Source organism: Trichophyton verrucosum, assembly GCF_000151505.1.
Source record: "Trichophyton verrucosum HKI 0517 chromosome Unknown contig00437_1.f1.exp, whole genome shotgun sequence".
NCBI classification, from domain to species: Eukaryota; Fungi; Ascomycota; class Eurotiomycetes; order Onygenales; family Arthrodermataceae; genus Trichophyton; species Trichophyton verrucosum.
The window spans coordinates 1-24,969 of record NW_003315333.1 but is presented as its reverse complement, the minus strand read 5'-3'; the positions used below and the strand labels follow the sequence as shown (position 1 = coordinate 24,969).

The 24,969-nt window shown below is 51.8% G+C and overlaps 11 protein-coding genes across 11 annotated transcripts; 5 read left to right on the top strand and 6 right to left on the bottom strand.

The window, feature by feature from the left end:
* Positions 1 to 936: 936 nt before the first annotated feature.
* On the top strand, positions 937 to 3,603 carry TRV_05616 (uncharacterized protein; the record flags this gene model as incomplete). The annotated part of the gene is made up of 2 exons (XM_003020258.1): positions 937 to 1,139; positions 1,212 to 3,603. 2 exons carry the CDS (start codon positions 937 to 939, stop codon positions 3,601 to 3,603), a joined length of 2,595 nt encoding a protein of 864 aa, XP_003020304.1.
* A 1,350-nt stretch (positions 3,604 to 4,953) lies between these two features.
* TRV_05615 (uncharacterized protein) lies at positions 4,954 to 6,664 on the bottom strand (the record flags this gene model as incomplete). Its single annotated transcript, XM_003020257.1, has 2 exons — positions 4,954 to 5,318; positions 5,413 to 6,664. The coding sequence occupies 2 exons, from the start codon at positions 6,662 to 6,664 to the stop codon at positions 4,954 to 4,956; spliced, it is 1,617 nt and encodes a 538-aa protein (XP_003020303.1).
* Positions 6,665 to 8,776: 2,112 nt separating this feature from the next.
* Positions 8,777 to 9,196, top strand: TRV_05613 (uncharacterized protein; the record flags this gene model as incomplete). The annotated part of the gene is made up of 1 exon (XM_003020256.1): positions 8,777 to 9,196. One exon carries the CDS (start codon positions 8,777 to 8,779, stop codon positions 9,194 to 9,196), a length of 420 nt encoding a protein of 139 aa, XP_003020302.1.
* A 313-nt stretch (positions 9,197 to 9,509) lies between these two features.
* On the top strand, positions 9,510 to 10,802 carry TRV_05612 (uncharacterized protein; the record flags this gene model as incomplete). Its single annotated transcript, XM_003020255.1, has 1 exon — positions 9,510 to 10,802. The coding sequence occupies one exon, from the start codon at positions 9,510 to 9,512 to the stop codon at positions 10,800 to 10,802; it is 1,293 nt and encodes a 430-aa protein (XP_003020301.1).
* Positions 10,803 to 11,255: 453 nt separating this feature from the next.
* TRV_05611 (uncharacterized protein) lies at positions 11,256 to 12,476 on the top strand (the record flags this gene model as incomplete). The annotated part of the gene is made up of 3 exons (XM_003020254.1): positions 11,256 to 11,429; positions 11,501 to 12,102; positions 12,173 to 12,476. 3 exons carry the CDS (start codon positions 11,256 to 11,258, stop codon positions 12,474 to 12,476), a joined length of 1,080 nt encoding a protein of 359 aa, XP_003020300.1.
* A 334-nt stretch (positions 12,477 to 12,810) lies between these two features.
* Positions 12,811 to 13,405, bottom strand: TRV_05610 (uncharacterized protein; the record flags this gene model as incomplete). Its single annotated transcript, XM_003020253.1, has 2 exons — positions 12,811 to 13,129; positions 13,305 to 13,405. The coding sequence occupies 2 exons, from the start codon at positions 13,403 to 13,405 to the stop codon at positions 12,811 to 12,813; spliced, it is 420 nt and encodes a 139-aa protein (XP_003020299.1).
* Positions 13,406 to 13,454: 49 nt separating this feature from the next.
* TRV_05609 (uncharacterized protein) lies at positions 13,455 to 13,890 on the top strand (the record flags this gene model as incomplete). The annotated part of the gene is made up of 2 exons (XM_003020252.1): positions 13,455 to 13,716; positions 13,784 to 13,890. The coding sequence occupies 2 exons, from the start codon at positions 13,455 to 13,457 to the stop codon at positions 13,888 to 13,890; spliced, it is 369 nt and encodes a 122-aa protein (XP_003020298.1).
* Positions 13,891 to 15,070: 1,180 nt separating this feature from the next.
* On the bottom strand, positions 15,071 to 15,491 carry TRV_05608 (uncharacterized protein; the record flags this gene model as incomplete). The annotated part of the gene is made up of 3 exons (XM_003020251.1): positions 15,071 to 15,101; positions 15,172 to 15,286; positions 15,362 to 15,491. 3 exons carry the CDS (start codon positions 15,489 to 15,491, stop codon positions 15,071 to 15,073), a joined length of 276 nt encoding a protein of 91 aa, XP_003020297.1.
* A 535-nt stretch (positions 15,492 to 16,026) lies between these two features.
* Positions 16,027 to 18,776, bottom strand: TRV_05607 (uncharacterized protein; the record flags this gene model as incomplete). The annotated part of the gene is made up of 3 exons (XM_003020250.1): positions 16,027 to 18,289; positions 18,358 to 18,444; positions 18,529 to 18,776. The coding sequence occupies 3 exons, from the start codon at positions 18,774 to 18,776 to the stop codon at positions 16,027 to 16,029; spliced, it is 2,598 nt and encodes an 865-aa protein (XP_003020296.1).
* A 1,248-nt stretch (positions 18,777 to 20,024) lies between these two features.
* TRV_05606 (uncharacterized protein) lies at positions 20,025 to 21,461 on the bottom strand (the record flags this gene model as incomplete). The annotated part of the gene is made up of 4 exons (XM_003020249.1): positions 20,025 to 20,313; positions 20,371 to 21,025; positions 21,117 to 21,273; positions 21,360 to 21,461. 4 exons carry the CDS (start codon positions 21,459 to 21,461, stop codon positions 20,025 to 20,027), a joined length of 1,203 nt encoding a protein of 400 aa, XP_003020295.1.
* Positions 21,462 to 21,942: 481 nt separating this feature from the next.
* Positions 21,943 to 23,613, bottom strand: TRV_05605 (uncharacterized protein; the record flags this gene model as incomplete). Its single annotated transcript, XM_003020248.1, has 4 exons — positions 21,943 to 22,652; positions 22,687 to 22,991; positions 23,055 to 23,261; positions 23,330 to 23,613. Coding segments are annotated over 4 exons (1,506 nt in total), but the record flags the coding sequence as incomplete, so codon positions are not given.
* Positions 23,614 to 24,969: the final 1,356 nt, after the last annotated feature.

Here is a 24,969-nt window from a genome sequence, read left to right as displayed (position 1 = left end):
AAGACATATACCAGGAAACGCACCTTGACATGCTGCGGCACAGGAGTCTGAGAAAGACACGGGGATATCAATGATACCGCAAGTCTTTGGCAGGCATACCGGCGGAAAGAGGACATATAACAGCTCCTCTGAGGATGGGTCCGTAGCTTTAATTGGAGAGGAATCAGCAGCCTGTCTGCAAGAACATGTTACATCGAAGGCACCGGGCACGGTAGCGAGAGTCAGCAGGACATTAATTCGCCGTCAAGAGATGCCTGGATCAATATCAATATCAAAATCAAATGTTGCCGTCGAATATCAAAAAAAAAACTTCGCGATGTTCGTTTTTCGGCCTTGGAGGATGTCCTGCTGAGTCATCATTTCACGTGACAACTCCCAAAGAAGGAATTTGAGATCGCGAAGTTTGAGAAAAAGAAGACGCAGAAAGCAGATTTGACGGCATTTCGTTTCGTCTCAGCAGCATCTCTGAGACTCCTGGCCGACAGCGGGATTGTTCGAGCGACCTCAGGACGGCGGAGACGACGGACGAGCTGCAGTGTGGTTCTGCCTGCACCCCGAACGACTCCCTGGACGCGCTTCTAGTTTTCCTTTTGGTGGCGGACTGCTTGCTTTCTTACCGGTAGGCCGTTCTGCATCATCGCCTGTCTCCGTCCTGCTGCTGAAGCTAACTGCGCGACAGGGTAGCAAGAGCTGTCTGTCGCTGTGCTCTACTCAGATTTAGACCCAGTTGGCCGTGAGCTCGAAGGAGAAAAAGCCTACAAGCATAAGGCCTGGAGGGGGTTTTATCTGGACTGCTTTTCCTGGCATTTTCTCGCTATCAGCCTTCTCGATTCATGCAGGAAGTGCCTCTCTCGCAATTGGATAAAGCGTCGACCGCGCGCGATCTAGCTGTTCTCTCACTTTCAGCTCGCATCGTGGATGATATATTGAGGTGGAATGAAAAGAAACGCTGACGAAGAAACCGTCAAGATGAATGGGAATCCAGTTCAAAGCCCTGAGACGTCAGTCACTCCGGCACCCCCAAAGCGAAAACGCGAAACAACAGCAGAAGGGGAGGCAGACGGAACTGCTCCTACATCTGGAAGCGGCGAATCTGCCTTTCCCGATACTCTCAAAGATCTTCTTCTGGTTCTCTCAAAGTAAGATGTTGACCATCCTGTGGCCTCTCACATTTTTATCTTCTAGTCGCATTTCTAACACTCATATTCTAGACATGACTCTGAACTTGGGATCTTAAGTCGCCCACTTGCCTATGTACCCACTGGAGAGCCTGAGAACAAGCGAGTAAAACGGTCCAAGACGGCTGTCGAACAACAATCCGTTCAGTCCCGGGTTGAAAAGTCGTACTACAATTCCCTTGAACCTTTCCTTCACGATGTCGAACAGTCCATCAACTCGTTTGTCGCAGAGTGTCAGCGACACGATAGTAAGACTCGTCGGTCAACTACACAGGCCTCGCCCAATGAGTCTTCCGGTCGTGCGAACGCCTTCAGAAAGGAGCTAAATAGGCTGGTCCTGAAAATCTCTCCCCAAGCATCGCCATCTACCACTTCGATCAAGCCAGCAAAGGCTGAGGATACGCCTGAACCACTGCCTGGCAATTCTCGTAACGATCGTTTGGCTTTGGCTCTCGTGGATAATACTCCTCATGGAAGACAGATATTCTCGAGCGTGCAGAAGTCCGATTTACCGATCAACGAAACTGCGCTTCCAAAGGGGATAGTAGTTGCTAAGATTGTTCCCTTCAATCCTTTACATATGGATGAATCGCGGACCCGAACAAGGACAATCGGAGAGGTATTTGCACCACGACCAAATCTTCCTGTTCTAGAACGGCCTCAGAAACGCCCTGCAGAAAGTGGTCCAACCGTCGTTGAGTGGCTAGATCCTCTCGAAGCCGCTTCCTCGTTACCTAGCAAGCTTCTTGGGAGAAAAGCTTACAGCCAAATATCCCTTCCATCCGGTTCCTGGTTAAACTATGGTTATGAGAATCCCCTGTTATCGGATAATGCCCGCCGCGTGTCAAGACAGGAAGCCATCGAGAAGGAGAAATTCTCAAAAGAAGACAAGTCTCTCTTTCATGCAATCTACTCTTCATTCGCCCCGTCCTTTGATAGCTCAGGCGCAGTCGCTCCCCGAGCTGCCAAATATCAAGCCTGGTGGGAGAAGTCAGGGGCTCGTCGCATGAATGTTTTGTTTAACTTTGAGCAAAACGACGAAGACTCCGCAGCCTCCCCGAAAGCTCGTCCAACTTTGGATCAAGTGTTAGACCCCCAGTTGTTGGATGAGGAAACCCTGTCTGAAGCTGTCGAGTCCTTCAAGCCAGATACGATGTATGTGGATAAAGCAACAGACTCTAAAGAAGCGGAGAGCGATAAGGATAAGGAGAAGAAGGCCCAGGGCGATATTGGAGAAATATTGGATGATATATCAGATCTGCTTCAAACATTAAACTCGTACCGCCAACTCCGAAACCTCGCGCAGCAGCCACCGGATAAAAGAGCGGCTGACCAAAGCAATGGGACATTACCAAGCCAAGACCCAACAGCTACTCCGTCCGATGCGGAATACAGCATATACGAAACATTGAAGTCTAGCTTGTCGACCCTGGTGTCTTCTTTGCCTCCATATGCAGTGTCGAAGCTGACGGGAGAACAACTCGCAGAATTGAACCTGAGCAAGAAGATCCTTCTTGATGGCGCTGATTACCCAGGCACTCTGGATGATGATGACTTTACCAAGCAACAAAAACAGGCTGCGCAAATCCAACAAAATCTGGTAAACTCCAGAGGCCATGCCCATGGCCAGGCCCCTCAGGGCCGACCAGCTACCTACCAAGCCCCAACAGCGCCGGCACCTTACCAACGACAACATGCCACTCGCCAAAAGCATATGCCAGTGAACTATCAACAGGTCCCCCCTCAAGGGTACGCAGGGAGACCACCCCCGCCACCGCCCGGACACTACCAACCTGTAAACCCCCAGCCGTACGCACAGCACCCGCCGACCGGTCAACGGCAAGGATACATGCAGCCCCCATACCAACAACCGGCGGCGGCATCTCCCCCTTACAGCAGAAGTGCAATGCTCCAGCAGTTCCAGCGACCTGCATCCAACGGTGTACCTCCTTACCCGCAGAGACGGGCTTCCCCTGCACAAACTCCAACCCAACCATACCCTCATCGTACACCCCAAGTCGCATACCATCAACCTATCCACCAGCCACAGATTAACCATGCTGCCACGGCTCAGAGAATGCCGCAGTCACCACATGGTTATAATCAATCACCACAACGAACACCTTACCTAAACTCACCTACTGGTCACCCTGCTCAGCCACGGTACTTCCAGCAGCAGACACCACAACCCATGCCTTATGCGAACTACCACCCGGGCCAGGCGAACCAGATACACTCTCCATATGCAAAGGCTTCTCCAGGTATACCCTATCCACGATCAGCCGCTGAACAGGCGGCGATCATGGACCGAAACAAAATGCAACTGCTAGACGGTCGCGCTCAAGCTGTTGCCTCACCTCAGCCAATGCAGCCCAACGGCCAGCCAAATGGGGTTCCCATGGCTACCCCTGGACCATCAAAGTAGATCTTACCAGTTGGGGCAAAGTTTACACTCTGATAGCCTGAATAAGGTTGCTCTACCTTACACCCGGTCTTCCTACCCTGGCAGCTTGGCCTTTCTGCGACTTTAATCTTGCAGGGCAAAGGAGACCTACCTACAACCACGTCCTTATTCGCCAATGTATCAACAGACCATCTATGCCTCGTTCATCTTCTGCCCCTGCTTTGTCTATCCTTCCATCTCTATTCTACCTTAATTATCCGAGTAGACCACTCGCTGTCCTTCTGCTTTATGTTCTTTTATTCTGCACTGGTGCATGGAGGTATTTAAAAGGGATCTTTAATCAGTCCAGCTTATAGGCTTTTCCAAACACACTCACACAAATAAAAGGAAAACAAAGAGGTTGAAAACAACAAAAGATCATCCAAGGGCTTGCTTGATTGTTACTTATGTGCTAAATGGGCTGGCTGGACTATATAGTGGAATGTTCTCTGAAGATGGCTTTTGACCGGTGTTTTTCTCCATTTGATCTATGTACTTGTTTTCTTTGCCTTTTCACGAGCCCTTAAGTCAAGGCGAATCGACTCGTATTTACTAATGTTCTCCATGTGTGTTTTAAAGGGATAAGGAGTATTTCTAGTTAATGCGATTAATGCAAGAGAAATATTTCAGGTTCTTCTGGTTGTCTATCTATTCGCGCAAACTAAGGCTTGCACTGTAACACTGCATAGACTTACCCCATCCCTGATAGTTTCATATAAGCGATTGGTAAGAGATACGAGGCATATTCATAGTAGAAAACAAGCTGGTTAATACATAGGTAATAGTAAGGTAGAAAAATACCCCTCGTCTTATGGAACGAGCAGAAGTAATCCTTGCAAGGGTTGCTTGTTTAGAAACGGGGAGATGAAACTCATAAGCCGTACATTCAAAACAGGAGAAAGAAGGTCGCCCATAGCAAGAGAAGGATAAGATCATTATCAATTATGGCGCAGGATGAAAAGAAAGGAAGAAGCCCCCTTTTTGAAGTTCCTGGAATCATAACATCGTAAAAAAACATAGAACCGTACATGAGATTGATAGACCGAAATGGTAGGAAAAGTAATCCTTTTTTTTTTTTTTTTTTTGAAGGAACCAAGAAGAAAGCGGAACATGAAATATTCCAGTGTATGCATCCTAGAAGTCGAACCGGCGAAGACTAGAGGCGGAGGAAGGGTATAAGTAGTTAATGCCGAAGGTATTTTGATAGATAACAGGAGTATGAAGGCATCAAAGCAGGAGTGCTGCGATAGTCATGAAGCCGAAGTAACTGTACATAGGCATTAGTAACTGGTTATCAGAGGGGAGAGATACGGGGATATTGAAAGGAATGACTTACATGACAGCACACTTCCAGCCATCCTGTGGCTCAATGAGATAGTCATGGCCTGGAGGTCCGTTTGACGCCCACCAGGCAAACGAACCCGCAACAAAGGAGACGACGACAATACGTCCGAAGAATTCGGTGATGGCCCCGAAGGCGAGCAAGGGGAAGAGGATGGCAGCGAATATAGCAGCCACGGTGGAGTAGAGGGGATTCGAATGCAGGGCGCTGGCAGGGCGAGGAGCCATGGTAACTAGGTCGGATCGCTGGTCTAGGAGTTTCCTCTCGCTCTTAGTAGATGCGCCTGCAGGAGAGCGTAGGAAGGTCCTGTATGCATCGATATCATCGTCAGAAGCAGCTGGTAGATTCTTGATCACTTTAGAAAAGGAGCACAGCGCCCGATCTATGAATTTGTTAGCATTTCTAAGCTGTGTGTGTGTGTGTGGGTAAGATAGGATAGTGGAACATACTGTATTGGTCGGTCTTGAGAATGATCTTGTCGAGAAGGTCTGTCCGTTTATTCTGGAGGACAGAGTGATCCTGTATCTGATCGCGGTACTTTGCAGCGAGCTGTTTCTGGCGTGAAGAAGCACGAGAGCCCGAAGCACCAGCCCGGGCAGCCTCAATATCATCAATGGTGAGCAGATCGTCTTCCAACTGGGCTATCTCCTCCTGCAAGTGCCGCAGCACACGGTGGTTCAGCCGCTCGAACTTGCGGTATACATGGTGGGGTGTCTCGGGTGTAGCAGTCCATTCAAACTGTTCGGGAAGTGAGGCCTGGGAGCGTCGTCTGGAGGCTTCAGTTGCCGGTGCTCTATCAGAATGCTGCAGTTGCTGCTGCTGCTTGGTGGGAGGCGGAGGAGCCATGGAGTATGAGAGCATGCTCTTCGGCATGTAGAAGGATTCCGGATGGGAGAAGCTCATGAAGGCCGGGGCAGCGGAAGTAGGCCCCTCGAGCAGGCTTTCTAAGTCCGTCATGTAGGAGCCGGCCATGTGGGACTTTGACATGCCCTTGGTCCCCGGGATGTTGAGGTTGATAGGGTCGAACAGCATGTCTGGAGGAGTGATGGGCTGGTATTCAGACTCCTTTGACGCCGACGACGACCGGCTCGGGCTGAGGTCTCTTTCTTTGTCCTTTTCTTTATCCTTGGCCGTAGAGGAAGATCCTCCCGAGACCGTCCTGAGCAGTTGGGAGAGACTGGCCTTGCGGGTATGGTCCTTTGGCCGCGGGGCCCCGGGCAGGACGGGTTCGGAGGCCTTTCTGGAATGCGACGACGGCGGCTTCATCTGCATCTGCTCGTCCAGCGGGTGATCGAGGTAGGAGAAGACTGCTGCCGCCGGCTCTATGGGAGCTGCAGACGTAGATATAGGTGCTGGCGCGGGTATAGACGATGGTATCGAGGTAGCGGGTATAGAAGAAGTAGTAGGTATGGGCGCAGCGGCGGCCGGGAGCGCGACGGCGGGCTCGCTGGCTCTGCTGGCCGCTCGTCGCCGGGCAGCGGCAGAGGAAGACGCGGCAGCAAACTCCTTGTCCTCCTCGTACGGCGCATCCAGGGCTTCGTTGAATATGCTGTAGCCGTGGTGGTCTGGCGCCGGCTCGGCCTCTGGGATGGCATAGGAGAAGTCCAGCGACGAGCCTGAGACCGGCGGCGGCGGCGGCGGCGGAGGCTGCAGGGGCACGGCGGAGGCCTTCTTCGACTTCTTGCTCTTCCCCGGCGCCATCTTATAGATCGTACAGCCGCCTAGGCCGGGGATATCTGGTTATAGATCTGGGATATAGGGCGGTACAGCCCGCCGTCTAGTAGGTCGCTCGCTATACCCGCCCGCGGTCAACTCTGGCTGGCAGCGTCTCACAGAGCTGGTCACGGCGAGGTAGAAGCAGCCACGAGCAGGCGAGAGACCAAGGCAGCGTCAAGTCAGGCGACGGCAGGGCAGCAGTAAGCAGATGTCACTGTCCAAGATAGATGGTTATTTATTCCTTTCGCTGACGGCGGGTTAGGCAGTTGACTAGTTACAGCAGAGACGAAGGTTCTGTTCTACCGTGAAGCGGCCAGCACTCGGGTAGATATATAGACGGCCAGCAGAGAGACAGACAACAACTAGTCACTCGATAGATAGACGATAGACGACGAGGTTAATATATTCCATCCAACCCGGCCAGGTTCAATAGTGCGATGAAACACCCCTGGGCCCGATCGACACGGTTAGATGGCGGGCATGCGGGCGTCTCATGGAGGGCTGCGACTCTGCCCTTGTGTGCGATGACGACGGATAACTAGAAAAGACGAGCAGAAAAAAGAAAAGAAGACGAAGACGGAGACGAGAAGAAGAAGAAGAAGAAGAAGAAGAAGACGAAGACGGAGAGAAGAAGCAAATACTGGATGCGCTGCCAATGACCTGGGGATGTTAAACGACCAGCCTTGATGCCGTGAGACCAACGCAGCCAGCCAGCCAGACAGCCAACAGAAGATGAAACAAGAGCAGCAGAAGTCGAGATACCGCTCGTCTCGAGGGATCTGGACCGAGATAAACTACGGGGGACACACATAACTGCTTCACTATCTACCCAGTGTGCGTGTCCTCGGCTTCACGGCGTCAGGGCTTTCTTTCATGGATGGATATGCGGATTCAGCTTCGACTCCCATGCCGCCGGCCAGTGACTTGTCACATCAGATGAGAAAGGTTTCATCTATCGACTCTCTGTCGCTAGTTCAAACGGACGGCCGTATACTCTTTTACTTCCCCAGGATCAAGGTGATTTCTACCCAAGGCCGTCCGGGGCAGGAGGACGGTGATTCGTCTGGGGGCCAGCCAGAGGCAAGTTAGCTGCCTCGGACCCTTGGACATGCCCATGCTCTGTGGCTTGCTTAGTGACTTCTGCACTGTTGCTAACCTTCGTCGAAAGCAGAGCCGGCTGTGTCCATCATCTGCTTATCATATGGAAGTCATCTGGAGCGGTGTCTATCAGCCCGGTGGCAGCCAGGGATGCGGTGCAGAGACAGAACGGAGTACAAGACAGGCAGACACAGCCAGATACAGAGGATACAGATATACTGCAAGAGAGAATGCTACTTAAAGACTCAAGGGATCAATATACATAATCCGTGGTGAAACATCAGTCCGTCGGTTGGCGGCCTTAGGACGGATATCACGAAGTACAGAGAGACACACGACCGTCCAACTCTGAGGGATAAGAAGAAGAGATCCAACTTTTCTACTCTGTACAGAGCAACTGGGCTATTATTAACTCGATGGGCAGCCTGCACGCAGACGATCAAGGGCAAAAGTCTGCCGTCCTCGTCCTCCTGCGACCCCGGCCAGCGAATAGCAGTCTGATATTGGCCCGTATTACACGGACAGAGGCGCTGGCAGTGGCTTTTCTTTGCTTCTTCCTCTGCTCTGGCACTGGCACTCCTCGCTGTCAAGAAATATCCGACCAGATCAGTCGGCTCGACAGCGTTGTTTATTTTATTAGTTACTCCGTATAATATTCGGGGGATTGTGATGGCTGCGAGTGACTGTCTAGATGGCCGAGAAAAAGCAACGACAGCCAAATCCAAAGCCACGGAAAATCAAATCCTCGACTTACTCGCATTTCTTCCCTGCAGAAGAGCCAGACTAGCCAACGGATTTACTCCTAATTATTCTCATTTTCATTTGCTTCCAGCTGTCAGCCAGCTCGCTCAATTAGGAGACGAAGAATAGACGGCAGAGGCCTGTGGTCGCCCAACCTGCGCTGCTACCAAAGCATACATACGAGCTGCCCGACCGCGAGCTTCCACCAGCGAAGACCAAGGCAACAAAGACGAAGGATAAGAAGAAGAGCAGAGGCAGATGCAGATGCAGTTGCAGATGGTCAGGCTTCGGCTGCTACACCCTCGTCTGTTCCTGTCTTCGGCTGCCGTGGCTGCTCGACATTGGACCCCAAGCAGACGGCTACTCAGCACGCAGCATGTCCAGTCAGCGACCAGCAGCATCGCCGGTGATGCCAAACCGTTCGTGCCGTTGCGGAAGCAGTTGAAGGACGAGACGAAGGCGAAACGGCTGCAGGGAAAGGGAAAGAAGAAGTCGAGAGGCGCGAGCTCGCAGGTTGAAGGATGGGAGTTGACAGTCGGCATTGAGGTCCACGCCCAGCTGGATACGGACTCTAAGCTGTTTTCCAGTGAGTTAATGGCTATAAAGAAGCACTGGCACAAGAGAAAGATAGAGGGGAAAAAAGTCTCTAGAATGAAAAACGCTGAACTGATTGTGTAGGGGCTTCTGCTGCTCAAGAGGATGCGCCGAATACAAACGTCGCCCTGTTCGATCTCGCGCTCCCCGGCAGTCAACCAGTCAGTACCAGCTTATCTACCCTGCATTTGCTATATATTGACGTATGTCATGTCTGACTTTACAAATGACAGTCCTTCCAGACAGCAACGTTGATACCGGCGCTGCGAGCTGCCATTGCGTTTGGCTGTGAGATACAGAGCGTGAGCCACTTTGACCGCAAGCACTACTTCTACCAGGACCAGCCGGCTGGATATCAGATCACGCAGTACTACGGTAGGCTCAGTACTTCTCGTTAATGGATAATACTGGTAGAGGGGATGGATGGCTGATATTACTGCCAGAACCGTATGCAAAGGCAGGCACACTCTGGCTGTATCCTCACGATGGAATAGCCCCCGAAGACGGCGAGGCGGTGCGAGTCGGGATCAAGCAGATACAGATGGAACAGGACACGGCCAAGTCGCAGGAGCTGCCCTCGCACACAGTGTTGCTGGACTTCAACCGCGTGTCTCGCCCGCTGATCGAGATTATTACGCTGCCGGAGATACACTCACCCGCCACGGCGGCTGCCTGCGTACGGAAGATCCAGGCCATTCTGCAGTCCTGCGGTGCAGTCAACACGGGCATGGAAATGGGCGGTCTACGTGCCGATGTCAACGTATCTGTCAGACGGACAGGAGACACAGACACAGCTGAATTGGGCCAGCGGACGGAGATCAAGAATCTGAGCAGTTTCAAGGCGGTCGAGGACGCTATCGTGGCCGAGCGAGACCGCCAGATCGCGGTGCTGGAAGGCGGAGGGAAGATTGACGGCGAGACCCGCGGCTGGACGATCGGGAGCACAGAGACCAGGAGGCTACGAGAGAAAGAAGGGTCGGTGGATTATCGATACATGCCAGACCCAGACATTGCGCCGGTAGTGGTAGGGGAGCAGCTGGTCGAGACGCTGCGGACGAGCATGCCGCCGTCGCCGGACGAGCTGCTGCGGATGCTGACGGAGGAGCCGCAGTACATGCTGACGATGGAGGATGCAAAGCCGCTGGTCGAGCTGGACGACTGTGCCCGGCTGGAGTATTATCTTGATGCCGTCGACGAGCTACACCTTCTCCAAAATGCCGATGTCAACAACAGCAGCAGCAGCAGCACAAGATCCACGGCTACGGGCAAGACGGTAGGCAACTGGGTGCTGCACGAGCTCGGAGGCCTGTTCAGCCGGGCAGACGCAAGCTGGGACAGCGAGCGAGTGCCGGCCGCGAGCCTGGCGGCGATTGTGCATCTGGTCGGGACGAGGCAGATCACGGGCAGCACGGCCAAAACGCTGCTGGCGACGGTCTTTGCGGGCGAGCACGGCGGGCGGACGGTGCAGCAGATGGTCGAGCAGGACGGCCTGCTGCTGTGTCCGCTGTCGCAGGAGGAGTACCTGGCGATGGCGCGGACGGTGATGGCCCAGCACCCGCAGATGGTCGAGCAGATCCGGCAGGGCCAGCATGGCAAGGTCGGCTTCTTCGTCGGCCAGATCAAGCGCATGGGCGAGCAGGGCCGGGTCGAGGCCCAGCGCGCCGAGCAGGCTATTCTCTCTCTCCTCTGATATCATCGCCGTCGTTGATGATTGATGATATATATATGGATATACGGTCCTCCGCCGGCGCTGACCCCCCGTACCAATGGCATCCCAGCCAAACATCCGCCACCACCGGAAGAAAACCCGGAAAAAAAGAGAAAAAAAAGCAAAGACAAGAGGCCGTGAGATGGAAACGAGGCGGCCCATCGCCCTGCCCTAGCGCCTGCAGCGTCTCCTCTTCTCTCCAAAACATGTACTTAGGGGAATGCGTCTCCCCTAAGAGCATCTTCAGCCGGCGTGAAGGCACAGCGCAACCAACCACCTGCTGCGCTTCTCCCCTTGATCCCGGAGACGAGGACAGACGAGACAGGCAGAGACTGAGCCCGCAAGCCCTTCTGCGCCCTTCTTTTGATTTTTTTCTGGTCGGTGGGCCGCCGAGAGTATCCGGTTCTCGTCTATATAAAGCAGCCGGTGCCTGCGATGTGGACGACCTGCGAGCAGCAACACATATATCAAGCGGATAGCCAGACTGCAGACGACACGACACACGGACAGCCAGCAAAGATGACTTCCCCTACCACGACCATCGCGCAGAAGTTCCTCTCCCGGCCCCAGGAGCTGGGCGTCGTCGCCGTGGGCTTTTCCGACGGCCAGGTAGGTCCACAACTCCCCCCCCCCCCCCTGGGATAATCCATAATCCAGTGAGTGAGTCTTGGGACTGACAGAAAATGACACAGCCCAAAGCCGGCGTGGACGCGGGCCCGACGGCGCTGCTCGAGGCCGGCCTGCTGGACCAGGTGCGTGACGAGCTCGGCTACAAGGTCGACTTCGACAGCAAAGTGCACGACTACGCCGACGTCAAGCCTGCGGAGAGCGAGGACCCGCGATACCGCAACATGATCAAGCCCCGGACCGTCTCTGCGGTGACCCGGCGGCTGAGCGAGCAGGTCTACGAGCACGCCCGCGAGGGCAAGATGGTGCTGACGCTGGGCGGCGACCACTCGATCGCCATCGGCACCGTCTCGGGCACCGCCAGGGCCATCCGCGAGCGCCTCGGCCGTGAGATGGCGGTGATCTGGGTCGACGCCCACGCCGACCTGAACCGCCCAGAGGAGAGCGAGAGCGGCAACGTCCACGGCATGCCGGTGTCGTTCCTGACGGGACTGGCCAAGGACGAGCGCGAGGACGTCTTCGGCTGGCTGACCAAGGACCACTTGATCAGCACCCGGAAGCTGGTCTACATTGCCCTGCGAGACGTCGACCGTGCCGAGAAGCAGACGCTGCGCGAGCACGGCATCAAAGCCTTTAGCATGCACGACGTCGACCGGTCCGTCACTACCAACTACTCCCTCCCTGTATCCTCCAACACCACAATCCTTATACTAACTGACCTGCAGCCACGGCATCGGCCGCGTCGTCGAGATGGCCCTCGCCCACATCGGCAACGACACCCCTATCCATCTGTCCTTCGACGTCGACGCCCTCGACCCCCAGTGGGCGCCCAGCACCGGCACGCCCGTCCGCGGCGGCCTGACCCTGCGCGAGGGCGACTTCATCGCCGAGTGCATCCACGCCACTGGCAACCTGATCGCCATGGACCTGGTCGAGGTCAACCCCAGCCTGGCCTCGATGGGCGCCAGCGAGACCGTCCGCGCCGGCTGCTCGCTCGTCCGCTGCGCGCTGGGCGACACCCTGCTCTAGACTGTATGATTCACGACGAGACGATATAGATAATACACTCAATGCACCAGTAGAACACGTCCAGCCTCCTCCATTCTCCGTCTTCCAAGTAATCTCCGTAGCCCGTCAGTCTTCCTTGGTGCGATCCCTGTCGTGTGCTCGCCGTAAGCATACTCCATTATATTATATACCTAGTAGTAAGTAGGCGAGATGAGACGAAACCCGTTGGCCTGGTGACGGCGGTGGCTGGGCGAGTCAAGACGCAGCGCCGACCAGCCACACAGCGCATCACTCCATAAGCTACCTTGACGGCCGTCGTGGACGTCCTTGACAGAAGCCACTGACAGTCTCTTCTTCATCTCTTCGTCTTCATCTCTACGATTCTCCGTCTCGTTGCGTTGACACCACGCAGTAAACAAACCGCCCAACAGCCAGCAAACAGCAACCAGCAAACAGCAAACAGCCAGCAAACCACCAGGTGGCCGCCGCAGATTGGAACCAGCGCTGCATCATCCCGTCCGACTCTCTCTCTCTCGCTGTCTGGCCTGGCGGATGGGAGCAAGAGGCTTCTCCTGCTGAGTCGCACCGCGGCGGCTTTCCAGTCCATCCCCACGGCATCTCCATCTCCAGCAAACATCTCGACTCTCTCGACTCTCTCGACTCTCTCGCCCTCTCTAGAGATCTACTCCATAATACCACAAGCCACAGACCACAGGCCAGGCTCGCAAACCCACCAGGGATACCACAATGAGCAGCTCGTCCGGCTACACGATCATCCAGCGCTTCCGGTGGCCTGAGATCCGCCTGCACGTCTGGCTGCTCGTCAACCTGGCCTCCTCCGCGACCTGCCTGGGCATCTTCAGCTGGTTCCTCTTCGTCCAGACCCAGCTCTCCGTCTCGACGCCATGGTTAGCTCTTCTCTTCGTCTTCTTCGTCTTCTTCTTGTCCATTGGATAGACAATTGCTTGTTTGCTAACGGTGACTAGGGTCTTCCCGTACATGGTGGCCACCGCCGGCCTGGGCCTGCTGTTCGTCTTCTTCATGCTCTTCCTCATCCAGCGCGGCCTGCTGCTGCCCGACATCATCATCCTCGGATGCTTCGTCCTCTTCGTCCTCTGGCTGACAGGGCTGATCGGGACCGCCATCGAGCTCTACGGGACCGAAGCAAACGTCAATTCCAACTGCCAGAACTACGTCGTCAACATGCCCTCCAAGGGGCCCAGCATCAACACCCTCGCCTGGCTCACCCAGATCACCATCTGTACGCCTCCTTTATTATCTGTTTATTTATTAAGGATTGATCTGATACTAACGGTTTTTACGCCTAGGTAACTGCTGGAAAACAGCCTTCGCCTTCGAGCTGGTCAGCACCATCTTTTACATCTGGATGCTCATCATCTCATTCCAGGTCCGCGGAGGGTTCTTCCTGAAGTAGCCTCCTCCCCAGCTCCCCCCGGCCGGCTTCTTCCTCGTCCTCTTTGCTTTCCAGTTCTCGCTCAATGTTCAAAAAAAAAAAAGATACCCATTCCAATAGGGTTGCATGTTTCACCGGCGCCAGCATCGGAGATATCTGTTCTTCGCTTCCTTCTTACGAACCTCATGATAAACGGGATGTAGACTTTAACTTTTTTTTTTTTGTCTTTTTCTTTTTCTTGCTTCTGACGTACTACTGATGGCGTTCCGGGACGGCTTTTCTGCCAAACTATACGACCTACATGACCTTCTTCTACCTGTTGTGCTGGTTTCTTTTTCTTTTTCCTCTTTCCTCACACGACTGTACATATTACTTTTTTTTTTTTTTTTTTTTCCCACACTTGATGCTTCCTAGATTCACGGGCCATTTGCAAATTAGGATTGAAGATGAGAATTAATACATGTTGCAGACTTCAGAACGACACAATCCGTCGTGGCATCCTTCTGGATGCATCCTCCCTCGTACATTATAAGGTCCGGCTATTATTTAGCCCTTCATTAATGGACGCATGTCCACCCAGGATACCAACCGGAGCACTGATGAGTACTGTTTGCGTCCAAAGGGGTTCTCCGTACCTTGTGTGACTGTCTTATCCCGTACTCCAGTAACCTATCTATCCCCTTTTCTCTTCTGGCTGCAGGATCTAGATCAGCCAGTCTGTTTGTGTTTTCCAGGGGTTTTTAAGCACACGTAAGAGAAATATCTCCACCCAGACTGTACAGCCTGCTTGGCCCACTCCAAATATACACTACGTAGCCCCCTAAACCCCTTAAATCGTCCCCAACCAGACAGTCAAATGTCTTTCTAAAGCTGCAAGGGCACGTCCGCATACTCCGTACACTCTTAAGCGAGCCCAGATAAAAGCGCGCGCTTAACTTCACCTTGGCGCTGCTTAGTTGACTTCGCTAACCTTTTCAACCAATCATAGTTGCTACATCATCCATGCCAAGCATTTAGCGGCTCTTCTATATTCGCCACCTGAGTTGACTTCCTTGCAATACATTGTTGTTTGCGACTTCGACTTGCTCTTATGCATTTCACTAATAAAACCAATTTATGCTATCCCTAAACTGCCCAATAAACATACATTCGGCCGTACAACTGAAGCAAAGGAACGCCTCTCGATAGTCCACTCGGCAAGTTAGTTGGAGAACTTCTTGGGCACTTTCTTTCTACACCAAACTCCTCTGTTAGTCCCGCAGCTCTAACATGAGTCTTAAAGTGATTGACCAGTCGACTCACCCAGTCACTTTCTCAAAAGTATTTCTCGCAAAATCAGTGACCTTCTCGTTCAGTCCCCTGGCCTTTTGGGGGTCGATTTTGCCTTTTCCGAACTTCTTCTCGGCGGACTCGAGGGCTGGAGTTCACAAAGTCAGCTAACGATCACAGACATATAGCCTTCTGGCTCAGGGCGAATGATTCCATCGCGTACCTTTATCGAGATAGTCTTGTCCGCCGCCGCCTCCTCCTGTGCCACCTCCTGAGCCGCCACCGGGTGCCTGGCTATCCATGGTAGAATATATCAAGGGTATCAGCACAATGTGTTGGCAATGGTAGAGCATTCTCTCACAAGTTCTCCTTCAGAAGAGAGCTCTCTACTATATACCTTCAACTAGCCTCGCCACTACCTTCTATTCTTAGATGTGTGACGTCATGAAGCGTTTAAACGGTGGAAGCTATTAGAGTGGACATTTTTATACTTTATTGGACCTTGCTATATTTTGTACAATGTTAGGCCAAGATGTTGGAGCGAAGTACATAAGTATGAAGTATACCAGTAATCTGTACCCATCGGCCTCTAGCCGTATCCAGAAATGTAGATAGAATAGACGACGGTCATAGACTCAACGGTTAAGAGTAGAAGATGCCAAAATACCACATACCAAAAACACTTCATAGGTATCAATCAATAGGGCCAAAGGGAAACGAGCATCAGGGGCAGTAAATGTAGTGAAATCCACATCCACAGGCTAGAAACATTCAACAACGCCTCGCTATGCTTGGAAGTTCAGTCTGTTTTTCTCTGTTTGTAAATGGTGGGGGGGGGGGGGGGGGGGGTATATGAGAGGATGTGGTGAAGGTTTATATGGTGGTAAATTAGTTGGCATCTTCTTCGTCTTCAGCTGCGTTTTGCTCCCAGTCCGGGTCTTCGTCAAAGGCGGCCATCATCTCTCGTTCAAGAGCATCTTCATCGTCCTCGGGATCATCCACGACCGGGTCTAGGTCCTTGTACTTCGGTTCGACGTCAGGCAGGTCGCCCATTAAAGCTTCCCTGCCTGCTTGCATCTCAGCGTCGGCAGTCGGTTCAGTAGCAGAGATGCTTGGCTGAGCTGTAGAAACTTCTTTTAGACCTGTGGTTCGTTCATGAGACCGCTTGATCTTCTGGGATAGACGGGATCCGCTACCTTCAGCGCTTGTGTCTTCTTCTTCATTGACGCCGCCATCAGCTTCTTCAGTGGCCTCTCGCTTGCGTTTCTTGTCGGGGAATAGCATAGAGAAATCGCTGTCGCTTTCGCTGTCTTCGTTATCGCTGCCGAGGAATTCTTTGAGTTCGTCGTGTACCGTTGCCTGCTCCTGTTCGTCGTAACCTAACCGTGACTGATCAGTCAGGCCAGCAGATAGCCGGATTTCTTCGTCGGAATTTCTTCGTCGTTTAGCCAACTTCGATGATCTCACACTCGCCGTGTCGTCGTCGCTGGTCGGATCAGATTCTTCAGAGGATGAAGGAAAGGAGTCATCTGCGTTCTCTTTGCTGTCTGGTGAATTCTCTGATGAGCCTATAGGTTCGCCCATGTCATCTGGATGGACCGGAACAAGATACGGCTCTTCGTCTAGGTGCTTCCATTGTATCATGCAATCAAGCAGCCATTGAACGGTAACGATTTTTATCTTCGGGTACCTAGTAGCCTCTCGCACCTTAGCTGTTCGGTTTCTCCCTGCAACCAAGTGAGTTGTGCGTGAATTGATCTTTGAAGTGATTGTTGCGCCAAAACTTTTCGCCCATAGTGAAATATCGGCATTCTGCGTATCTGTTCCAAGAGGAAGGACGCCCGAGAAGACCAGGATGACGGAACCGAGAGCTACTCGTTTGATTTCCGGCATCAAAACCTTGATATCTGGCACTATCTGTAGGTCAACTGCTTTGTCCTTTGCAGGGGCGCGATGTCCCGTCAGTGCTGTTACTCTACCACCAAGAGCCTGCGTGCGTCTTCGGTCGTACTCTTCAAAAAATCGCTGATGTATTAGCTGAAGACGCTCTTGCAGCAGCGGAAGCTCACTGTCGTTGTCTTCAAGTAAGTGATGACGATGGTGTTTTACCGAATCTTGAGACTCATCACTGGAAGAATCCCCATTCTCCGTACTCTGTTGGGTCTCAGCAGCCTCATCTTCTGCATCCAGGAGTTTCTGCTTTTGAAGCAGAGGACGTTCCTCCACCTGGTGTGCAATAACTTCTTCCTGTTGGCTAGTCTGCTCCTGCAGTAACACTGGGTTATCCCCTCCTCCCATGGTTACCAGCTGCTCAAGCGTTGATTGCTCGGGGTCTGTGGGAGCGGGCTCATTTGCCTCGGACGCCTCAGATTTTGATCCATTGGGCTCTGGCTTCTCAGCTCCTTCGGTGGCGGCGGTACTGGCATCAGCAGCATCGGCAGGAGCAGCGGGTATCAATTTTTTGGCCTTTGACCCAGGTTTTGGCTTTGCTTTGAGTTCTTGCTTCTTCGGCAAGAAGCTGGAGTTGATATCACCGATACCAATGAAAAAGTCATAAGGCGAGACCTTTATCAGGTTCTCACTCCACTTCCATACATCTCCTCTGTCGTCGATAATGACCACCATCTTGGTATCTACTGGGAATAATCGTTGGAGGTTTTTCGCTGTAAGGCTGCCGCTTTCATCTCGACTGAGTATTCTGTCTCCAAAGATCTTTTTGTCTGGATCGACGATGTTGGCTACGTTCTGTGCATAAGCGCGGGTTCCCATAGTATAGATGTGCAGCTCGTAGAGCGTGGAGATCACTTTCAGAAACTCTTCCAGTCCAGGCCGTAGTTTAATATAATACCAGCATCCTCTCATGCCCGGACCATCATCAACTAGCTGGAAACACCGCACATCCTTGACAGCGTCATGGTTGGGGTTGTCCTTGTCTTGCTGCCATTCAGCCACAGTCGGATCCACAGTAGCGTGAATGATGGTTTGATCCAGGTCAACGACCAGCGAGAGCCTTCTTGACGAAAGGAGTCGGCGTTTGGCATCCTCTTCTACTCGAGTAGCTTCACTTTCACTGACGGTTAGCGCGGAGTTGTCGTGAACCATGCGGATGGGCGCTCGATGTGAATCAAGAACATCGGTGTTGTAGCTTGCACTGCGTAGTAAAAAAAACATCTGGTAAGTATGTAAACATCGTGTTATTTAAGGCATACAGCGACTCACTGGGTCATGTCCTTGCCGCAGTTGGCACACATGCCACCAAACTGCACTTCGTGAGCGCATGGCTCGTCTATCTCAGCAATGTTAATACTGCACAGTGTCGAAGCCCAAAGCCGTCAGCAAAACTGTTCCATATCTCCTCATCTCTCAGAAAGAAGGCAACTAATCACTTACGGTGCCTCAATAACCTGTCCCTTCCGGATCTTCCAAGCTACCAAGGTTCCATCAACAGTGCTTTCAAATCTCGTAGGAAACGTCTTCACGACGTCTACCTTGTTACCCAGCCCATCACCCTCCGTCACAGTTGTGCGATAGGTGTATGAAAACAATCCATCCCCCTGGTTTACCTCATCGCCGGTCTTCTTCAGCAGGTCTGTGACGGTGATCGGGTAGTAAAGGCTGGTAGATAATTTCAGTTGCATGCCTTGGCTGTCAAGCTGCAGAAAGCAGGTAGGTCGAGTGGTGTATGTGGAGAAACTGAGATGATTTCGATGCCAGGTAGCAAGATATGGCAATGCGATCTGCGATTTTGTTTCTGTAGCGAAGGTGTTGAGAGATCGATGAAGATGGGCGGCTTATTTATAGGCGTGTCCTTTGCGTCTGGAGTGTCTGTCTAAGCTGCCATAATCCAGGGACGGCGGTCGCGTCAGAGTGAATAGCGAGGGTATTGACTCCTTTGCAGATAACGAGGCTGCCCTTGTGCTTGTCAATCAATGCTGCGCCTGAATAGTGACTGGAGTGTTGTTGATGGACCGAGAGCGGCAGGGCGTTAGTTATATGGAGTGTTATGGAGTGTTGTTGGGCCGTGGCATCGAGCGTTTGACGGTGGCAATGCGAGTCGCAACGAGAGGTGCGCCAGACGGACAAAGGACGAGCTGGTGTCTGCTGCGTAAGGATCGTAAAAGCGCGATGCAGTGCTTTGTCTGGGGTGTCCTGTAGACGGTTTGTGTTGTTGTTGCTGTTATTGTTGTTGTTGTTGTTGTTGTTGTTGTTGTTGTTGTTGTTGTTTTTGTGGTGGTGGTGGGCGCTGGTCGAAGGCGAGGCGGGAGCATGAAGCAGTTCGAGGCCAGCAGAAGGCGAACTCAAGCGGGCGCTATTTAAGCAGTTAAGGTTGTTTGCCGCGCAAGGACGAGTCAGTACACTGCATCCTGCATAGCGACAGTGTCAGCCACCGAGACGAGGTCGTGCTATCAGTCAGAAGAGGACAATAATACGGGTACTACGGGGTACTTGGAGAGCGGTCGCTCTGGTGGATTGGGGTCCTGCGGTAGTTATAAGCTGGGGTCTGGATTATAGGCAGCTCGCGGGACAGATGGGATGGAGAGATGACTACACACGAGATAATAATAATACTATGTAAATAACAATACGAGACGAGCTCTAGGAGCAGCTTCGGATAGGTAACAATAGAAGAATCTCCATGGCCTTGAAAACCATGCAACATAAACCGAACATGATACTCGACCACTCTCTCCGCCGGTCATTGATTATGCAAAGGCAAGATCCACCTCGGAATCTACAGAGATGTTCTGTGAGGAGTGAAAAAAAAAGGGTCCCATATCACATATATATGGCACTCAACAGCATTAGGTATCCATTCAAAAGATAAGGTTATTCCTTCCCCTATGCATAGAGCCATGGGAAAATGGGCGAAATAAGGGGGGGGGCATTTATTTGGCCTTGGCCAGACCAACAGTTCCCTTGCCCAAGTCGTAGACAGAGTAATAGCGTCTCAAGAACGAGTCACCAAGGATGGCAAGTGGACCAACAGGCTCAGGGAAGTCCATTCCCATGAAGCTGCTAATGCAGGTGCCGGAGACCTCCAAAGTGTAGTCGTGAGGTCCGATGGTGAAGTTGTGGCCGCTAACGGTGAAAGTGACATCAGGGAGAGAGTCCCGCTTGGCACAGTCAAGAGTGTATTGACCATTCCACGACTTTGTGGCACCAATTTGGGTGTTGCTATGATAACCAGTTAGAGACTTTTAAGTGAAGCATGAGGGTATAAACAAGACTTACATCATCTCAGCAAGAGTGGTTGGGAGAGCAATGAGGGAAGTACCGGTGTCGAGGATGATACCAGTGTTTTCCAGAGCAGCTGTATCCTCGCCAAGGGAGATAGCGTCGAAATCAACCTCCCAGTAGGCCTTGCGGCGGAGTGGGATAGTGGTCATATCACCAGTGAAATGTTTGGTATCGGAACCACCAAAGGTGACGACAGACTGGTCACCTTCCTTGTTGGTATCACCCAAGTAGAAGCTGAACACGGGCTCATCAATAAGGCCCTGGTCGATCATGTTGTAGAATGGAGGAGTGATCCCGTTGACCGAGATACTGCTGAAACCCATACCCATGATGCCGTCGAAGCGGCCAAAGGCGAAAGCAAGGCCCGGCTCGCTGGTAGCTTCAGCAAAGAGCTGGTTCTTGATAGTCATGTCACCAATCTTGACGCTGTCCTGAGAGACAAAGCCCTCTAGGCTGCCAGATCCATAGCGGATGGCGAACTTAGTGCCGTTCTTGGAGTAGGTAGACGAGGCTGAAGAGTCATATGTGCTGTGCAGGAAGCAAGCGATGGACGAGCAGTCCTTGCCTGGAACCCAGAGGTTGGAGCTTCCGGTGTCTAGAACAACCTTGAAGGTCTGTGGGGGAGTTCCGATGGAGATCTCAGAGAAGTCTGTCCTGGCGGTTAGCACTCATTCACTGATGTGGCTGGCTGGGGTAGAAACATCACATCAACTATCAAAAGAGAGAAACCAAAAACATACACTGTGCGTTGAGGAAGTTGTCGATGAGGACGTTGTGTCCAGACTCAGCTTCGATGGGAGTCTGCTCCTTGAACATCTGCTGCTCATGCTGTTCTGGGCGGATGCCCATGTACTTCTGGCCGAGAGACTTGATCTGGACGTCGATGTCGGCATGTTCCTACCAACGGTATCTATTAGCATCTGGAGGAATGAAAATACAGCTACTCCAAGCTAAGAAAGATCGAGAGTGTTGCAATGACTTACAAGCTGTTCCTTGAGGGAGACCTTCTTGAGCTTCAGGCTGTGCAGCTTAGCAGAGGTACAGCCCAGAAGGGTCGCACCCGCAAGCAAGAGAGAGCCCTTCATGGTAGCTCAGGAGAGGTGATAATACTAGACAGTAGGCTCTTCGATGGTGATAAAGCTGCTCGACGGGCGGCGTTGATGAGATGTGATGCTGGCGGGAGAGCTGAAGCGATGGAGGTTGATGGTGAGGTTGGAGGTTGGATGTTTGAGGTTCCCCGGAAAGAAGAGGAAGAAGAAAAGATGGGCGATGACGCTGCTCACGTGAGCGTTGGCGCTGCCCAGGCTGCCGCCAATCACCACTATGACGTGGATCACTGCCAGGCACGCTTTTTTGTTAAGGCTACTACTCTGTACACACACAGGATTACAAGACAGCTACGGGACAATGGAGATGGCGACAGATGGCTACATCAGGACGACAGGACACAGACGAGAACGCTTGGATTCAACTCTCTAATGGTACAGCATCATGCGAAGCCGGCTACTCTGGCCTCAGCTTAGCGGTAGAAGTCGAACCTACACAGGCGGAAAAAGAGGACTTGTGTTAGCCTGGTTGGGATGGAAATAGGTGGAGTAAGAAAAATACATACTTGTCAGAGTCCTGTCCTCCCTTGACCTGGCTGGAGTAAGCATCCTCAAGGTCGGACTGGATAATGTTATATCTGTTCTTTCGCACAGCACGCAGACCAGCCTCCTGCATGATAGCTGCGATGACAGCCCCAGAGAGGGGGTCGTTGCGGACAATGAGCGAGTCGAGGTCGACCTCCGGCGACAGCGACATCTTGCCGGCAATAGTAGTAAAGATTAGGCGTCGTTCTCGTCGATCTCGCAACGACGGGAACTCAATCTTACGGTCAAGTCGACCAGGACGAAGCAGGGCAGGGTCAAGCGTGTCCGCTCGGTTGGTGGCCATGATGACCTTGACGTTGCTGGTTTGGTCAAAGCCATCCATCTGGTTGAGCAACTCGAGGAGGATACGCTGGACTTCTCTGTCTGCACCTGTCTGGGCATCGAAACGTTTCGTGGCAATAGCGTCGATCTCGTCGATGAAGATGATAGCTGGCGAGTTTTCGCGGGCCATCCGGAAAACATCACGAACCATGCGAGGGCCTTCACCTAGGTATTTCTGTACAAACTCGGATCCTACTACTCGGATGAAGTTGGCCGTTGTGCTGTTGGCTACTGCTTTGACCAACATTGTCTTTCCAGTACCCGGTGGACCGTATAGCAGTACACCGCGAGGTGGGTCAATACCTGCAAACCTATTAGTACGAATACACCGACAAACCTGATATATGTAGCATACCAATTTGCTTGTAAAGATCGAGATGCGTAAGCGGTAGCTCGACAGCCTCCCTGATCTCCTGCTTCTGCATGTCCAAACCTCCGACGTCCGCATACGTTACGTCCGGTTTCTCATTTGCTCCAAGCATGGCAATGGATGAGTCTGCCTCTGGAGGAAGAATGTCAACCAGTGAGTTGGAGTGTCGGTGGAGAGCAACGGAGGAGGACGGCTTCAGCTTCTCGCGGTCGAGAGTCGAAAGGATACGGACGACATAGTTGGAGCCTGTTGACGACTGGACGATACCGGTACTTCAAAGAAAGAGTGATGTTAACACCAGTTTCTTCTTCAGGGGAAAATAACAGGGAACGCACTTCTGATCAATAGCCTCCATGAACTGGCCAATAACCAAAGGTACACTTTGGATACGCTTAATCTCTTCCTGTGCCCGGACGAGCTCCCGCTTAAGACTCCTAAAAAATGCAGTCAGTATCAAGTACGTCTTCTCACTCGATGATTTCGGCATGATTGCCGCTAACCTCTGCTCATCCTTGATGTATTCTTCCTGTAGCTGTATATACCTATCCGGAAGAGTCATAATGTCAGCCTCCTTCCCAAACATAGCCGCAACCAGTTACTTGAGTCATACTCTAGGTGTCTCTGATATCGCTTCAAGATGGAATATCCGTCTTCATCATCGTTTGTCGAGCCCTCTAGCGGATCGATATCTGGAATCGCATCGTTGAGGGTGGTTTTTGGTAGTGAGGGAGCCCCGAGAGGCGTATCAACGAGAACACCGGCCATGCTAGCAAGCCTAGAAGAAAGGCGTAATATGTATGTAGATAGAAGATATATGTAAGCGTTGTTGTCTCGAGCGTAGCTCTCCTGCTGCAAATTGTTTTCTGGCTCTGCTTCTGTCTGCTTCTTCTGCTTCTGCTCGTCTTGCCGTTCGCGCCTCCGAAGCTCCAACTCAACTTTGGATGCCAAGAATCACGTGGTGCCTTTTTCCCCCTTACCTAACCAGCCATCTATCAACAACACCAACAACTACAACAAACAACAACAACAAAAAGGTTGAAGTCGAAGCTCTGCGATGGAAATATCTGCCACCAGATATTATATATCTGATATTCATTATGTTGAATTGAGCCGTGGACCAAGTTGGCAGCGTTGTTTCATCTGGGTTTTGACACTCTGAAGTCAAAATATCTGTCCGAAGCAACGATAGGTACTACCCTCTGAGTTCCAACACAATTTCCCAAGATCTATCAGAAAACCCAGAGCTACCTCGTTTTCCCAGAAGCTTAGAAATCGAACACATATCGGCAGATGCTGGGGTGATCACCATCGTTTAGTGACTTTTGAAAGCCACTGCGACTCTTCAGTTCAATACAGTGCAAACTTTGATACCGTTATCCTTCACTACCATAACCTTGAAGCCCTGGCCTATATATACTATTCCTTAGCCTGAGCACTATAAGATTCCCGCTCAACTATCAGTCGAATACCTATCACACATTCCGCTTAATAGGCTTTCTAAACATCTAATTTCATTGTATCTGAAGTTACAAGAAATAATAAGAGAAAAGAAACACAGACTGTGGCACAGAAGACGGTTTTCCTATTAATTTATGCTTATACCACCCGTATACCAGAGGTATATATTGTTACTACCTGCTTGCTCCCTATACATGCAATGGGGGGCTATCGCTCAAGCAAGAGACCTGTGCACGTCTAACACCGCCGCTGAAAATATACAGGTATGGTTTAATCGGATATGAAACTTCATACATGCTAATGCAATACCTATTTCCCTCGATCTCCATAGCTACACCTCTCTTCAATTTGCAGCATTTGAGCTGTATGGTGATATTTTATCCACTTGAACGAATAGATACACGTTGGGAGTGTATTTATTGTCTATAATGAAGAACACACGGCTCGATTACTGTTTATAACCGCACTTATCGCTCTGCCTCGCCTTTTACGTCTCCATATGGATGGCCATCCGGTTTTCGTTGTTGCCGGATTAGTTATAAGTATCCTAATCTGATGGAAATTCATCCAGTGTCTGCTAAGAAATAAATTGATCAATGAACCAGACTTAGCGGCGGTTAGACTAGAAGGGATGACAAATCCAAGGCTGATCGCCACGAATACTGCTTTGACTTCCTTGCCTACGTGACCGAACGAATTAAACCTCCTCGGATTGCCGCACCTGATCATCGAGGACACAAATTCTGCAATGATAACTACTATCAAAAGAAAGCCTCTGCCTTGGAAAACGAC